The 18384-nt window shown below is 40.3% G+C and overlaps 1 protein-coding gene across 1 annotated transcript; it reads right to left on the bottom strand.

The window, feature by feature from the left end:
- Positions 1-299: 299 nt before the first annotated feature.
- smg5 (SMG5 nonsense mediated mRNA decay factor) lies at positions 300-17763 on the bottom strand. The gene is made up of 22 exons (XM_056762444.1): positions 17399-17763; positions 15998-16096; positions 15760-15883; positions 15510-15666; positions 15298-15387; positions 15096-15185; positions 14857-14935; positions 11872-11997; positions 11474-11542; positions 11170-11381; positions 10923-11060; positions 9847-10686; positions 9591-9760; positions 9407-9482; positions 8303-8478; positions 7595-7753; positions 6756-6815; positions 6472-6631; positions 2474-2564; positions 1746-1820; positions 1489-1627; positions 300-1395 (listed from the first exon to the last, which is right to left on the bottom strand). Exons 1-22 carry the CDS (start codon positions 17461-17463, stop codon positions 1312-1314), a joined length of 3279 nt encoding a protein of 1092 aa, XP_056618422.1. The 5' UTR covers positions 17464-17763; the 3' UTR covers positions 300-1311.
- Positions 17764-18384: the final 621 nt, after the last annotated feature.

Raw genomic sequence — 18384 nt, 5'->3', positions numbered from 1 at the left:
AATGCACATGGTGCAAAACAAAATGGTTTACGTGCATATTTCTTTTTTATTTGTTCATGTTGTAAACTGCAACTATCAAGTGAAAAAAGATTAAGCTCATGCTTTGAGACTAATCTTTAATAAACAGACTGTTACAAGCAATATTGTCATTCTGTAAATGTTGTTACGACATTAAAATATGAAGTAAAATGAACACTGATGGCCTACTGTTCTGTATAATCTTTTCTCTCTTTGATGCCCTCTTAACAGCCCCCAGTCTCACTCCGAAATGCAAAAAGACAAAAACCTGACAAAGGAGACATTGTAGATGAAATCTCTTTTTATTGTTTAACGCACTTGCATCACACATACATTTTATTTCTTTGCGTTGTGCAATATGGGACAATTACGATGAGAATGTGATGGTAAAGGTCTGGGTCTAGATCTGCGAAGCAGAAACACCTCCACGTCCATCAGCGCAGCCTAGCGTGATGCGAGTGCCGTAATGCGAGAATGCTCTTACCCATGAAGAATCTCTACGCCTGACCCTCACTCCTGTGTTCAGCACAGCAAAGATACGACATACAAAAATAAAATCAAATAAAAGCCTGACTTATTCCATCCTGTTCATACACAGATAACACAATACATTAAACCACAAAGGTACACAGCAAAAAGAAAACAAACAAGGGGAGGCCAGGTAGGAAAGAAAAAGAAATCTTCAAAAAGAAGTGTACACCCATAATTCTGAATCCTCTTGTCCCCGGGAGCAAAAGCCCCATTGTACCAAGAGTAAATGCTAAACTTTATCACGACAGATTTCTGGTGCTATCGTTGTTGAACCCCTGTGGTTGGGTCACCTGCCGGTTAAACACAGACATCTATGTGGCAGTGCACGACCCCCATGACTGTAGCGTAAAGACTAAAATAAAAAGACATTTCTCTATACATTTAGATTTGTGGGTTTCTTGTGTATATGCACACAAATGTTCGTTTCTCTCTTGAAAACATATACACTCATTTCATAGGTATACATGTCTGGTTATAACACCCCAGGGGCATTTAAACATTTATTTCACCCCATTGCTTCTTTCAACCCTCCTGCGTTGGGTCGAGGACGCGCTGTTGTACGTTAAAGCCCCCTGTGTCTCTGTCTTCTCTTCTCCACTCTTTCTGCACCCTCCTTCCTTCCGAATCTGCATCTTCGGCTGGTTTGTCCTGGAGACGCAGATGTAGACAGAGCAGTAAAGTGGGAGAGAGAGAAAGAGAGAGAGGGGAATGAGTGTGTGATCAGCCGACCGCCGAGCCGACCCCTGCGTCCCATGCTGTCTCTCAACCCATTTCCTTCCACTGCTTATAGAACTCTGTGATGTTCTTCAGCTCCATGCCTGCGGTACCCACCGCCTGGACAGCCGCCTGCAACCACAAAAGAATTTCAAACAGAAAGTTAGTTTGAGATTCAGAGGCTTGACAGTAAAAGTCGAACTTAAATTGGAGAATCGTGTAGACCTTCATAGGATCTGATCTTTCAGTCATCTCCTTCACCGAGTGTCCCGTCAAAATGGTCACCATCCCTGCCGTGTCTTCGTCTCCGTTGTTCTGAGATCCTGTGAGCTGTCGACAGCTGTCCACCATCTTATACAGGTGCCTGTGAGAAAGATCAATCCAAGATATCAATACACATGCGGGTCATGTAGCACTGAGATTCTGTCTGCAGACAATCCTACAGTGTTTAAAACTGAAACAGGAGGTCGTGTATATCTCACCAGGCTTCTACATCCTGTCGCTTTAATTTATCCCTCTCAAAACTTCTTCCCGACTCTTTCTGACAGCGGATGTACCTGTGGCACAAGTGACAAACATTCACACAAAACATTAATTTTTGTGTTATGGGTAGAATTTAATACATTACATTAATTCTCTTCTGTGGCATTTTAAAGGGAGCATGATAATATGAGAGAAAGCTGTTCTTAGAATCTAAAATGTTGTGACCTTCTAAGCTTTCTAATGGGCAATTCAATGCAAATGTCAAGCTTAAGGCAGAAAATCGATCAAATTTTTTAAGTCTTTTTTGTGTCTTTCATTACGGTCCATATTCCTCATAAACGAGCACATGAAAATACAGTAACTATTTTATGTTACCCATGTTAAATAATCAGTGTCCCTCTACACATCCATTACGCATTAATTTATTCCTCTTTAAAATTTATGTCTGATATTTTCTGATGTCTGGACTCTATCATCAGAAGTTTATTAAAATATAAACAGATAATTCAATATATTGGTAATAAATACATTTTCAAAAAAAAATATTTCAAGTGTTGATTAAAAATGTATCACAAATCCATAAAGTAATGCTGGAATTGCCTTAAAGCAATTTAGGGCACCGCATATAACCATAATCAGCTACAAAACCATGTAGATGGCAGTTCACTTCACTTTGGAACACTACGATTCCTGCAATATAATAACTGTTGCAGATGTCAAAATGTACCTGTTTCCCTTCCGAAACTCTGCCTCCAGGAAACGGATGCTATCTCTCGCTCCAGCATTCTCTTTCTTTAGCATGTCCAGACCGTCAATTACTGTAAGAGATCACAATTAATCTCGGTCATGCACTCAGATTTAAATAGCTTGATCAGTGATCTCTAGAATGGCCAATCAAAAGAGCCGAAATGACACAAAACGTGTAGACTGTAGGTGTATTCAACTGCTGGGCTGTGCAGACCGAGCTGCGTGAGGTCTGGACCGCTCAGCTTAGTCTCTCACTCAGCTGTCGGTTGGCTGTCATTCCTTTTTGTTGCAGTCTGAAGTAAACTAATACAAGTACACAAATTGGTCTACCAGAGTGATAACTGCATTCCACTTTCGAATTAACCCCAGAAAAATGATAGTGACCAAAGCCTTTACCAAAACTATATGCAATGTGTACGGAACCAAACTCAATAACTGTTTTTATGACGTATTTAAACGTATTTTTTCGTCTGCATGTGAGGTGCTAGAAAACCAAAAAGTAATTTCTTTCCCAAAGTCTTTACTTTCACAGATTTGACACGGGGCTAACGTTAGCCCTTCGCTTAAGGGATGACAACACTAAGACAAGCCCAAAATAAACCTTAAAAATACTAATAATTTCTATTGTTAGACCCAAAAGACTCTTACAGTTGTGTTCAAAATTATTCAAGCCCCACTGAAATTGATTGTTTTGGTCGGTTTGACATTGATTATGATCATTCAGTCATCCTGCTTACAATTAAATCAAAGAGGCACGTGTAGGTCAGACAAATATAACATAACATTTATAATGAAATAACCACAAATGTCTTTTCTGAGCTCACATCATTATCAGTTTTATTCAACCCCCAAGTGACATTCAATCTTAGTACTTAGTACAACATCCTTTTACAGTTATAACAGCTTTTAAACGTGAAGCATAGCAACTGCTTTCTTTAAGTCCCACCAGAGGTTCTCAATCGGATTTAAGTCTGGTGACTGCGATGGCCACTTCAAAATGTTCCAGCCTTTAATCTGCAACCATGCTCTAGTGGACTTGGAGGTATGCTTGGGATCATTGTCCTGTTGAAAGGTCCAACGTCTTCGAAGCCTCAGGTTTGTGACGGACTGCATCACATTGTCATCCAATATCTCCTGGTACTGAAGAGAATTCATGGTACCTTGCACACGCTGAAGCTTCCCAGTACCTGCAGAAGCAAAACAGCCCCAAAGCATGATTGACCCCCCGCCATGCTTCACAGTCGGCAAGGTGTTCTTTTCTTCATAGGCCTTGTTCTTCCTCCTCCAAACATAGCGTTGATCCATGGGCCAAAAACAGTTCTAATTTTGTTTCATCAGTCCACAGAACACTATCCCAAAACTTCTGTGGTTTGTCCACATGACTTTTGGCATACTGCAGTCGACTCTTCTTATTCTTTGGGGACAGCAAGGGGTGCGCCTGGGAGTTCTGGCATGGAGGCCTTCATTACGCAGGGTGCGCCGTATTGTCTGAGCAGAAACTTCAGTACCCACATCTGACAAATCTTTTCTCAGTTCCTCAGCAGTCACAAGGGGACTTTTCTCCACTCTACGCTTCAGGTAGCGCACAGCAGTCGAAGTCAGCATCTTCTTTCTGCCACAACCAGGTAGCGTTTCAACAGTGCCCTTGGCCTTGAATTTGCGAATGATGCTTCCTATGGTGTCTCTTGGTATGTTTAACATCTTTGCAATCTTCTTATAGCCATTGCCCTTCCTGTGTATATCCGGAAGTGACCATTTTTGTGTCGAGCTTTACAATCTAATCCCCCCCAAAAACATAAAAGGGGTTAAAAATAAATGAACAGCAACACTGCAAAAGAGCGCTCTCCAACAAAACACAGCGCAACTGTCAGAGGTACTTTAGTTTAAATGATGGCCAAAAGCGAATCTTAGCTGAAAAATAACCTATACCAAACAGTTTATATTCTTACAGCTATAAGACTCCAGAACGTTGCTATGGTTACTAGTGTGTCAATCATCACAAAAGCGGACACATGGAACTATCAGGGCATTCATTCCTGCATTTAAATGTGGTTGCCACTCCTGAAAGTTTGCAGTTTGTACGGGTTGTTTTATTCTGTTGTTTTAGATAAATATTAAACAGGAAGCTATGTTATACTCTAAGCTGTTCCTATGGCTGCTATCATTGTTTAGTGTCTTAAAAGGGAGTGGAATATGTTATGTGCAAGTTGTCAATTAATGATTCCTTTCAATCTCTTAATTCATTAGGTAATATACACTGTTTGAAATAGTTAAACAAATAATTCTACATGATAAATAGAAGGCTTCAATAGATCCTGTGATCGGTCATCGGTGATTGTATCAGCTAGATACTGGTTCTAAAGATTGTTATCGGCCCCAAAAATTCTGATCGGAGCACCCTTACACGCAAACACAGCGGAGCATACAAGAGCTGCAAGATAAACGAAATAGGATGGTCTTTGTTTGCATCTGCTCTGTGCAGTGAGTGAGCGGCGGGGAGAAACAGCCCATTCAATTTACTATGCCGCAGCTGTCTTGTCAGTAAGTGCAAAATAGCGTTTCCCAAAACCTGTCCCTGTTTAGAATGAAGAATATAACATACTTCTATAAATATGCAGTTTTTTAGCCAGACGGATGCGCTGGGTGCTTTGCACAGGACTAATACACTAATATAAGTCATTAATAATATAATTACCGCTCTTTTAATGTATGTGTGTTTGATGATTTTGTCATACGATGTGTCGTTTAACATACAGCACTAACGAGTCGCGTTTAATAACTATTATACACTTGTTTAAGAGTGCTGACTTTTTCCATGTTTAAATGCTAAAATCCGGTCTCTTGTGCCTCTGCCAACTCAGAAAACGTGAAAAAAGACAAATCATTAACTTTTTGTTATGTGTGCCTATCTCTGCAAGCCTGTGAAAAAACAAGCGCTTCAGAAATCGCTCTCCTAATGACGTAAGCAGCCGTTCTTATTATAATATTTCCGCCCCTTGTTCTGAACATGTCCACCCGTTGCGCCGTCGCCATTGTTGTTTTCGCACCTGTGAAGTTCCAACACCATGGCAAAAGTAGCAAAGCTTAAAAATGTTCTGTTGTTGGCTGCACAGACCAACACTGAACAATGTTCTCAGGCTCACGGGAGACAAGAGAGCAATGGATTTATTTAGTTTTCAATAGAAATCATCGACACTGAATGAGGCAATGCTGCAAATAAAGACATTGTAAGTACCGTTATTTATTAAGTAAGACCCCAGGGACCTGAGGCAATGTCACTGTGACACGTTTGTCCGTTCACTATTAGAAAGCAATGTCTGTGACTTGTAAACATGCGAAGGCATTGTCCTGTGTAACGTTAATTTGACTTGACTGTGTGTATGGTTTGTAAACACGCGACGCGGTTCTCTCTCCCAAATGAGGTCGTGACCGGACCATTATGGACCCCTCTAATATCTGACAGCAGAATATGTCAATGAGAATGGCTTTGCTGGGCACTCAGTTGTAATAAAATATAATATGTGACGTTCTAAGAGTAGAAGCCAAAGTACCAACACTAGTCTGACTCTGAACACAAACGTGACGCGATGAGATCTTAAATATGCTAATTAGTACATCAAGAATCGATTCTGAATCGAATCGTGACCCAAAGAATCGATTCTGTATGGAATCGTGAGGGACCAAACGATTCCCACCCCTATAAATCATATTTTGCTATTTTAAGTACAGTTTTAAAATCAGATTAAATTTGTTTTATGCATTTGGAAAATAAGTAAATGTAAAGCTATTTTGTTGGCCCGGACAAGGCTTCAAGAATCTCTGTATCTATGGAATATTTTATAGCAAAGCCTTTCCGGAAGAAAGTATATTTTAGTCAATTTGGATGATTTATCTAGGCCTTAAACTTCCCCGGGGTTTTCTAAGACCACTGCACAACAAAATTGGAATAATCAGCTAACAGGAGGACTGTGGGCTGACCTGTGCGAGGAATGATGATGATGAAGCAGCCGCTGGCAGCCAGCTGTCTGAGCAGACCCAGGTGCTGGCACAGAGCGGCGGTGTCTGGCACCAGGTATGGAGACATGGAGGACTGGGCTTTGGGCTGCTGCAGGCTTCCTTCCAACTGAGAGACTTCCAACTGCGCGGAAGACGACCGGCAGACAGGGAAACAATTCATTATGGCTCCAATTAAGAGAGTGTAGGATTTATGAACAAAAAAGGCATTAAAGACAGTTAAAAATAAACAGGGAAGCTGGTCTGACCTGCAGGCGCAGCTGGGCCATGTCTCTCATGAGCCGGTTTCTACGAGCTTCCTCTTCTGCCTGTGGATCAAAAGAGTCGAGGTCAACATAACCTCCATGCAACACCTCATTATATTACTCTCATTTCTTTTAGAGTAATGCAATAATATAATCAACAACACACACACATATAAGAATAACAGCACACACTTATAAGCATACATGCAAAAGCTCAGATTTAGACATCTAACACAATCTAAATGTACCTAAATTAATGACACACATATTTGAAACATTAAAAAAATGTGGGTTTGGTTAACAATAGTGTCAGAGAGCTCAGGTTATGATGATGGGGTGATAGTGGAGTCCCTCTCTTGAATTCAGCCTTATTTCTATGAGCTTGTCATGAACTGCAAGACATTCTTATTATTTGCAGGTCCGGAAGGTTTTAATGAAATTGTAGCAAAAAGAGCCGCCTCTTCACGGGCACAGCAAGGTGGCACTTCAAGCATCATTTGTTCTACCCGTAAGGGCTGCGCGGTTGCTTGGCAACATACAGCTCTCAAGCAAGAGCTCAAAAATGCGGTGAGGTTTTATGAAAAACCTCTTTCTCTTTGCAGCACACGTGTCTGTGTAGACCCTGTCATTTTGAGGCACTTTCCATGGCTATTTCTGCATGCATTAAGTACCATTACAACTACTGAGAGCACAAACCAAGGCATGTTACGATATATTAACGTATTATAGTCATTTCAAAACATTCTGAGAGAAAAGTTTCTAGATTAACGCAAAGTTATCATTACACCCACATTTTTTTTGGTTGCATTTCTTAAATTAAAAATAAATATATATGTGTTTACCATGCGGAACTGGGCCTTGGCCTGTTGAACAAGGTTCTCCTGCTCTGATTGGCTGATGCTGGTGAAGATGCCCGCCTCAGGGTTGAAGTGCAACACGTTGCCTTGGAGATTAGTGAGGAAGTGTCCAAAGCTGCGAATACAGCACAAGCGCACCACACACTGGACAGCAGCGGGAAGGAAAAAAGAAACATGAGATACTTCACAGAACATTGACTGAATGTTAAATATGTGTACACAATGCAAAAATTTATTTTGCATCCCAATTATCTGGGAGAAAATACTTGTTTGTCCCTTAACGATTCATTAGGTTACATTATAACACTTGAGAAAGACATACTTTACATCAGTAAGCCTCAAGAAGAGGACTTTTTATTTTATTTTGGCATACAATTATAAATATGAGCTTTCTTTATTATTGGTCTCAGTTTATGTAGAACTAGAATAAAAACAAAATATCTATATCCTGACTCAGTAAAGGAGTCTGCATTTCAGTTCAATATAATGCCACATTTTCCCAAACTAACTCAACCTTCTAACTTGATACTCGGCGAGCTGTACTACTGTATATATTACATTTTGAATTGCTTGCATGAGCATATAATATGTGAATTTCAACAAATGCCTGAATGCTCAAACCGTGGGATTGTCATCCCAGTCATGATGTCTAGGTGATCACAGTGTTCAGGCCCATAACATGGATATAGTTACCTCTTCCAGAGGGCTAAGAGAAGGTCTCTGGCCTGTGAAATCCAGACGTCGATGGGCCGAGCTGAGCGCAGGAAGGTGGCGGAGTGCCAGATCCTCGGGCAACAGCAGCGTCTGGACCAATCCGGGCCGCTCGGACTCATTCAGGAGTTTGGTCACCTCCTTATTAAGAACAAGATCTGTAGGAGATCCAGAGAAATTATCTTCTTAAGCATATGACTTAAAGGAAGTGTTCACCCACTTCATTTACTCGAGCTGTTCCAAATCTGTATACATTTCTGTTTTGATAATCAGAGAAAGATATTTGGAACAATGTTTGTAACCAAACAGTTGTTGGCCACCATTGACTACCATAGTAGGAAAAATTACTTTCTGTCAGGTTCACTACCGTCAAAATGATAATTTTAGATTTAGATAGCATACAGTTTAGATTGGTGGTGCGATTCTATTCTGGGCAAAACTCTCTGCCCATCCATGCAGCCAGCATGAATAAGAGCAGGGAACTCGCAGCGACACCCACCCTTAGGGTAAACAGAACAGAACACGCAGATGTCATTAGTTCTTAAAGACATTTAAGTGTAAGACGTAATTAAAATGTAGTGTAGACTTATGAAAAGGAAAAACAGAAGTTGAGTTCCGATTGTAAAGGTGATGTGGAGCTGGGGATGGAGGAGGGTAATTTGATCCTGAGCAACGGTATAAGCTGCTATTAGCTGAATGAATTTTAAAACCGAAGCCGTGATTGAGTCATATTTCTATAGGTAGAGGAGGATCAGCTGATGCAAGCTTGACTCACGTGACCCGCCAGAATTAACGCTTTACGCTTGATTTCTACATGTTTTCGTTCTGTTGAACACAAAAGAATGTATTTTGAAGAATGTAGAACAGCAAACAGTTCTTTTGACTAACACATTTCCTACTATGGTAGTCAATGGTGGCCAAGAACCGTTTTCTGAATTCTTCAAAATATCTTTGTCTGTGTTCATCAGAACGAATAAATGTATACAGATTTGAAACAACTCAAGGGTGAGTAAGACAGAATTTTCATTTTTGGGTGAACTGTTCCTTTAAAGAGAATATTTGGACATTTTGGAATATTTCTCTCACCTGCTTCCAACACCTTGTTTCCGTCTGGTAGTAAGTTAAGCAGGACTGAGAGTCTGTTCCACAAGCTCTGAGAACTCTGTTTGTGAAGACAACAGTTCAGTGTGCATATAAACATCTGGCTAGGAAGCTAAAATTGTGCTTCTGCGGTTTACTTCAGAAAGATTGCAAATGTAGATCGACGTACCTGTGCGCACATCACGATGATGTCAGTGTTTGTCCTCAGCCAATCCAAAAAGACCTTGACTATCTGAATAAGACCCTGATTGGTCAGAATCTCAAGCCGCTCAGAAAGGGTTTTCTCACTGCGAATCGACTGGTTGCTGTGTTCGCTGCCCTCCGAATCAGATTCAGCATCTGAGTATAGAAAACATAACTGATGTTAGATAAAAGACCAATCACAATAGGGTATGTCAATGTGTTATCAAACTTAAACAACGTACTATTATCATTGGTTCCGTTAACAAGCTCTGGTCTCGTAGTGGAAGTGGTTTCAGGAGGGGGTGTGGTATCTTGGGAAGGTTTGGGGTTGGAGTCTGGGGTGGGGTTAGTGGTAGCTGGGGGGCGGAGTAGCACATTGCTGAATGTGGGAGCAAGCCGGAAGCAGCGTTTGGACTGGAAAAGCTGGGAAGACATGGCCTGAAGGTTACTGCTGATGCTGGCATCATTAGACACTAGAGGGCCATTGGTTGCTGGCGGGGTCGAGTTCTCCTCTCTAGATTGTTTTGGCTGCTCATGTTCCTCTTGCTGATGTTGCGGCGCATTTTCCGCATCTTCTATGTCTTCCAGGTCCGAGCGAGATTCCTGACTGTTCATGTCAGAATCCGTCTCGACGTCAAAGGCCGTGCCTCCTTCGTCCTCCTCCGAACCGCTTTCCCACCTGCCATCCACTGCAGACGTTTCCCTTCGTCCTTCCCTCCCTAAAGAGTTCATCTGGACCTTGGATGATCCCAGACTGTCCACTGGCACACCATCCTCCTCGTCCTCCTCTTCATCACTCTCAAAGCCTTCGCTCAGGTCGCTCTCATCCTCCTTGTGAGCGCATCGGCGGCGGCGGAGCATGGAAAGACGCGAGAACTTCCTCTTCTGTTTTTGCTTCTCCTCCGGTGACCTCTTCTTCTCCACTCCTTTCGTGACTTCCACCTTCCTTCCGTTCCCGGTAGGCTTGTCTTCATTTTCTTTCACCTCATCTTCAAACTCTTCTTCATCCTCCAGGGAGCCGTTCTGCAGGGTTCTGTCTTCAGATGGTGTCGCGCTGCTGGGATCTCTTGCCTCAGGCTCATCTAAGAACAAATGCATGAAGTCACATGATCAAAGTGAGTGGTCTAGCAAACAGCATTTAAAGCCATCATTGGCCCGCTCCTGACAAAATGCTGTCCTTTCTTCTAAGACAACTGGAACTGTAAATACTAAAAAAATTATTTATCAAAATTGTCCAAATTAAAGTGTCAAAATGTCATCAGTGCATCAACGTATCACCAACAGAAAATTGAGAAACAGTGGTGCAATGTTCTTGTACCCGTGTTATCCGTGCGCAGGGGTGGGACGCCACTCTCGCCCTCATCCAGTTCAGCTTGCAGTCGTATGTTTACGTGATTGACCAGATGTGAAAACAGAGCCAATGTGAAGGCGATGGAGGCACTGTACTGCTTCGAGGCTGAAAAAACATTAGTACACATATATTCATGTCAATTGGACCTAATGATTCATTTTGGCCATCAATGATGTGACACTTCAGCCTGACATGAATTAGAATCCATATTTACCTCCTCTCTTCAAGCTGTGCACCACCATAAGGCAAGTCACCACCATCTTGAATATGAGGCTGTCAGGAAGCACAGAGCAGATTGAGTCGTGCTCCTCCTCCTCCTCGCTGGCCGACTGGCTCCCGTGAGCAGGAAGTGGCAGGTAGAACAGCACCAGATTAAAGTCCTCTAGCACAGACTGGCACAGTGACGTCAGCTCCGTCTCCATCAGACTTAACACACAAGTGGTTATCGGCCATCTTATGTCTCATTTCTTTTTCTTGTATGATATATATGACTGCATGAAGGTCTTGAATGTAATCACCTGTTCTTGGGCTGCAGCAGACTTTGCAAATACATGAAGCTCACAAGCAGTCTCTTGATGTCTTTTGACCTGAAGTGAGAAAGATGTTATCTCTGTGTTTCCCCTATAAGTGCCCTTCTAGGGAAAAATTCTATCCGATATTTGATTTTTTTTTGTACACCTCAATGAGAATGCAAAATGTAAGGCCTCTTTAGTAAAAGCTACTGACAAAATTTACTGTGATCTTGTTGACAAATAATTCTATTATAAATTCTAGTATAAAATACATTTTTCATTTAAGGAAAGTAGCAGAGAAAGGCTGCTAACCCCTGCTGTACCCGACAATAATATGTTTATCACTTTCAAGTTTGAAAAGCATTTCTTTATAGTCATCCCCATCTAAAAGTGAAGAAACGCACCTCTGACGTGATGGTGACAGTTTCTTCATGTCTTGTTTCTTCACCTGATGGTACATCTTGGCTGCCTTGTCAAAAAGACGCTTTAAATTCCCATAGGCCCCATCAAAGGGAGTCTCAGACTGAATACTGTTCAACAGGGAAAACCAGTCTGTCAGGATCATGCAGAGTTATCACATTTTTTGAACATCAATCAAACTTGTGTTTGTGTGACAAATAATCATTATTATTTAATTTTTCCGCAATGATTATGTAACTACACCATCACATCACATGAAAAACAGCATGTAAACTAATTAAACAATGCTGCTTTCTCAGATCTCTCTCTAGCCATTTATTGTCTTTTCTAGTAAAAACTACTGTGTCATAACAATGACACACTTATGTACGTACTAAAGAGAAATCCGGCCCAAAGGAGTTTGTAGAAAATAGAGGTGTAAAGAGTACCTGAAAACCATACTTGAGGAAAAGCACAGATGCGTTGCAGTGAAGATAACTCCATTACAAGATACAAGTAGGGATGCACCGAAGGTTGGGCAACCAGAATAGCAAAAAAAGAAACATGACGTGTGATACGATCAAGCAGCAATCAGCGCAGAGAGAGAAAGAGAGAGAGCTTTAATGCAGTAAATATGTCGACAGTGTTTGGACCACTTCAAAGAGTCAAATTCTGAATGAAAGCGTCTTTACCGGTCGGTACTCGTGTACTTCAGACTGGAGCGGGCGGTCTGACAAACATTAGCCCCGCCGCTCGTCATGACATCCTTTGACATCAATCAGTGGTCGCAAGCGCAGTCTGAGAACAGTTCCCTGTATTTAACAACTTTTCTAAGCATGTTCTGTGCATCCATGCCTGAAGTGCACCTTCTGAGAGAACAGTGACAGTCAGCTTGTAGGCGAAATTTGGAGAGAGACGTGAACTGAAATGGTTGTCAGTCAGAATTGCTTGAATGTGTTTTTTTCATTAAATTAGTTTGCAGTGTAGCCCATAAAAATCCAAAAGTTTTTGTTTATTTATATTTTAGCTTATACTGTTGAATGGCACTTTTTAATGAAGTGTTCTGTTGTAGGCTTACAGAGTACAGTACATTCTTTCAGCAATCAGTTATAGACCAACTATAGGCTATTCAAAAAAACATTACGTATCCTTCTTGTTTTGCTCAATTTTATTTTAAGTCATATTGTATTATATTGAAAAGAATGACAAATATAAAAAGCACATTTTGACCATTCAGTTTATGCAATAGTGAAAAAAATTGGCTAAATAAAAAGAACAAATACAAAAAGACATGTTCGGTATTCGGACAAGTGTTTCATTTTTATTCGGCCTTGGCCAAGAATTTTAATTTCGGTGCATCCCTAGTTACAAGTCACAAATTCCAAAACGACTTGAGTAAAAATCTTAGAATCTCTGATTTTAACAGTCCTTGAGTATTTAACTCATACTGAATGTAGGCAAAAGCAGCACTACTCCTCAACACTTATGAGACATGTCCGTGAAAAACTAGAAACAGTTGATTCGTGAGGAGAGCTCATCTCATCAAACTGAACAGCTAAAAATTGCAACAAATCAAGGTGAAACACCCAAGTCTCAGTTAAGCTTAACTGCTCATAAGGAAACAAAAATCCTTCAAAAAGCCCTCTTCAGTAAAACAGATAAATAAAATAATGTTATGTAAAATTACAAACGTCAAAGCCTTTTTGCACTGGACATGCTGGTTTTGGCCTTATCGCCAGCTGTAGTCATGCTCTCTTGCCACATTAAACACCAGGGATGTCAACTACCTGATAAAGCACCCGCATTCGCATAAAGAAACCATGTTAACAAGTAAGGGCAAAATGCACAAGATATAGCACCTTCAATGCCCTGTAAATGGCAATATTGCTTCTTCTGTAGCAGGGCTCTAGACTAAAACTTGAGAGATATGGCACTGGTGCTACCAAGTTATTCAGTTAGTTGTACCAACCCTTAATTTGATAGCACCAGAGTTGTAGGGTGATGTAAGAAAAAGGAATCACTAATAAATCAATAAGAAATTGATACAAATCTTTGTTTGTGATTTAATAACTGTTAATTTATATGTAAACTTTCTTTCAAAACTTCAACATATTTAAAGCAAATCTTTCTTAAAGCTACTTTCTTCCTTTATTGGTTGTGAACAACTCCTATAAGATAACTAATTCCTTTAATATCAGTGAGTGTTTTTGGGCCCGTCCTTTGTTGTTTGATGAAAATTATAAACAGAGATCTGTATTATTATTTATTATCTTTATTATTCAAGTTTACCAAACTTTTATTTTGACGGGTCGCCGCAAATAGTGTCTGGTTGACCATAGCTATTCTCTAACAGTGAAATACTTACGTAATAAACTCTCAGATCAGAGTTTATGACCTCATACAGTGAGACGCAGACAAAGGCACGAGCGTCACACACGTGTGTAGTAATATGTTAAATGTGCAGCTCATTCACATTCACGCAAAACATGCAGGTGAAATATTATATTTTAGCCTCCGCTATTACTTCCCTGTTTCCACATCGCGGAAATCACAGGGCTCTAAATATGGAATCACTGCAGCAAGGAAATACGTTGTAAATGCAAAAACAACCGAAATAGCGGTGCACCATTGATTTACATCGCACACACACAAGCACCCAGACAAACACGCCTCACACAAACAAGCGGCTCTGTCTAATCCTTGTGCAAAACTGTATCACACACGTGCTACACTGGCAAATGTATTCTTGGCACAGACAGATTTTTTCATAGCATGTGTACAGCCATGCATATTAAAAAATTTAGTCATGATGAGAGTTAAAAGTTGCTAATATCTTTAATACTCAGTACAACTACAAAGTAGCCAGAAATATACTTTTTTAAGTATATGTAAGTATGCAACTTATTCATTATTGAATAGTTGTTTTTTGAATGATGGAATCGGCTAACCACAACCAGCCTAATAACAAACAAGATGGCTTGTTTCCTTACCAGCGCAGGTAGTAGTAAGTAGCTTCAACGTTATAAAATTTACTTCCAGCCAGCGTACCCAACTGATTAAATGGCATTCCTGTAAGAGACAAGCAAATCAAAGTAAAAAAACATAAAATGTCATTTAATATTTTCACATATTTAAAATTCACTGCTCGAAAGATATAATCATAAAAAGGCACGCTGTTCAATGCCAGGAAAATGTGTCTGGAGGACGTGAGAAGTGATGAATCTCTCACCGACATGAGGAGCAACAGACAGGGCCTGGTGATAAAAGCGCTCGGCCAGCTGCTCAGCTTCCACTCCAGCCAGTTCGTTCTGGTACCGTGCTACAAACATTGACATACCGCATTTATTTCCAATAACGTGGACATTTTAAGGATTTTACTCACAGTTTAAGGATTTTCCAAACGTTTTGAGTCAATTAAACAGCACACTTACCAAGATCTCCCAAGTACACAAGGCACCTGTGACATGCCATCTGGGCCCACTCCATCTCTTTAGGGGTGGCTGAGACAGGTTTCTTACGCACTAGTCACCAGAAAAAACAATAAGTCATGTGAGTTATACCTTGCAGTTCATTCTGATTCAATTTAATACAAAGCTCTTGAATGACCTAACCCAGTAATAGAAGTATGAAAAGCATGTCTCACCAATAAGTGGGTCAGTGACGTGCGTCCAATCGATGCAGTCCTGTAGCTCCAGCTGATAGTGTGACTGGATGTAGAGCAGCAGGTGTTGAAAAAAGCCCACCCCAGCAATCAGATGTGTCCTGTAGGCGCACTCCAGAGTGCTGCGACTGTGAATATGCTGCAGAGACAGCGTGTGGAAGCATTTTATCATGACCGGAAATGCAAGAGCACCTCTAAATTACAATACGTGAACAGTTCAAGGAAACGTTACCTTCTTGTTGGTTTTAATGACCTGTATGACTTCATAGTAGACCTTCCTCCACAGCAGTTCTTCTGCCTTGCGCCCATAGTCTACAGGATGCAGGAACATCAGCTTCACGCAAAGTTCCCGTAATCTGTTGAAGGAAAAATAAACATATACTTTTTTAAGCAGCTGAAAGATGCAAGTTTGAATTGACAGATGGTTATAAAATTGTTTTGAGTTGCAGAGAGAGTAAAACTATGCCTACTTGTTCCTTAAGCTGATGTTCTCAGGTTTGAACACCTCCCTATATGATGATTTACTGCTGATTATGACATCCAGCTTGTGCACTGTTTCCACCACAGCCCTTAAAAAAAAAAAAAATGATGATGAAATTGAGAATACATAACATTTGGTTTAATCTGATGTACTGTTGTACTAAAATGTATGTTTTCCTGAAACATAAAAACTCACAACTAAAAGGACAACTTTTTTGTGGTGGGCTAGCATTAAACACTTAAAAAGATAGTTTACCCATAAATTAAACTTCTCTCATCATTTATTCACCCTGGTTTCATTATGACCTGGTGGTCAGCAGGGTGGTCTGGTTACCAACATTCTTCAAAATACATTACTTTGTGTTCTGCAGAAGAATGAAAGTCATCCAGGTCTGGAATGATATGACGTTAAGTAAATGATGAAAGAGTATTTATTTTTGGGTGAACTATACCATCAAGTCTCTCAACAGTTTCCAGAATAAAACTACAATCTTCATCTTGCCAAACAAAATGTAAACATGCTTTTACTAGTGTAGTATCAAATATTTAGTGTAGTATCCATGTTGTTGGCAGATTTATGAGCATTTTTGTATAATCCATTTTACTATGAATAAATATCATGTTAAATGTGACCAAGACATGTTTTTATAAGATTCATCCAGTGTTATTATAGTGACAGTGTAATATCTATGTTTTCTGGCAGATTTATTACAATCCGTTTAACCAATTTTTCAATAAATACCAAGGTAAAATTTTGGATGCTGTTGCAAAACCATTGTCAATTTGTAGTTCGCATGGTATTGAGGGCTTATTTTTAGTCAAATCTATTTTCTTAACAGTTAGAAATTATGCAAAAACATAACACTTAAAGTTTAACTTGTCGTTGTGAATGTTTTCGTTTCTATTCAAGACTTATTCTCTGAGTTATATGGTTAAGGTGTAAACAAAGACATATGAATTAGAGATTAAAGATGATTATCAGCTGTTCTGATCCTTCATATGTATTTCCATTTATACACGCACTAATCTCTATGTTAGTTCTGACAATATATGCATAACTAACCACATCCTTACCAAAAAAATTACCTCATTTGTAAGTCGCTTGGGATAAAAGCGTCTGCTAAATGACTAAATGTAATAATTCGTCAGGTAAATTAAATATAGGGATAATGGCAATAACCAAGTGCACACATGTAAAACAAAGTATTTCCAGTTTAGACTGTTTTATTCGTGACGAACACGCCGATGATAGCGACACAGTCGGTTTTAACGTTACATTTCAATTAAACTCTAATATAACATTTATCTTGTGAAAGATGTTGCATGGAAATAAATCATGTGAAAATGTACAGGTGTTTCCTGTAAGTTCGGCCTGTCTTCATCGTTCTTACCTGTAAAGACGTTTAATATGAAGCACCTTGGCCTCGGGTTCGCTGTCCTGACTCGGTCCGCTCATTCTAGCAGTGAAAAAGCGGCTGTTCTGGTCTGGTTCGTCTATTTTGTTCTGGTTCGCTCTGCTCCAGTTTAGCGCGCGGCTAACGTTAGCAGGATAGCTAAGTCGCCTCTTTCCCTCAGATTAAACACAACCCCTGTCGTTGCTCTCCTCCCTCGCCACCGGCCTCGATACCCATCCGCCGATGTATGTGCTGGTGTCGGTTCTGGTCAGCTGTCACATTTCGAGAGGGTAGTGTTTGTGTTTGTGTCGTTCATCGTTGCGAAAGTCGCTCCGCGAGCGGCCATTTTTCCCCCTCCCACCGCGTACGGTTCAGCGACAGACGCAAGTATCGCGAGAGGTGACAGATAGCGCCTTTCCCTCCCCAGCGTGAAACCCAGCGTACACGGATCATTGCCAGTCTGTTGCTGTTATCGCGAGATTTGCGAGGTTATGGGCTGGGTCAAGTAGCTCACGGCTGCAGGCATGCTAAAAGGCCTCTGGCATGATCTGAAAGCATGATCTGGCTGAATGTTCTAAGTACACGACTGTCCCTTACTAAATAAATCATTACAACATCGACGCAAAGCATAGAATAGCATATTACTTTAGTAAAATTATAATTGTATAGGTTTAACTTTAAACAACTCTATATTTTTTTAAATTTAAATGACCCGTTTTTTAACAGTTCCCATACTTATTTTCTGAAGTGTTCTGTAGAACACATTTGTTCCATAATTGGTACAGTTTTCATTTACTTTCCATCCTCTTCTTACAACTGATCAACCAATGATAAGAATTTCACATATTGTAATTAAAAGTACACAAAAACATTCTGATTATCATATTCTCCCCCTCAGTTTGTTCCAAAATGTCTTTGTTCTGATGAACACAGAGACGGACGTGTGGAAGAAAGCTTGTTACCAAACAATTATTGGCCACCAT

This window comes from Triplophysa dalaica, chromosome 12, assembly GCF_015846415.1.
Source record: "Triplophysa dalaica isolate WHDGS20190420 chromosome 12, ASM1584641v1, whole genome shotgun sequence".
Taxonomy (NCBI): domain Eukaryota; kingdom Metazoa; phylum Chordata; class Actinopteri; order Cypriniformes; family Nemacheilidae; genus Triplophysa; species Triplophysa dalaica.
This window is presented reverse-complemented; position numbering and strand designations above follow the sequence as displayed.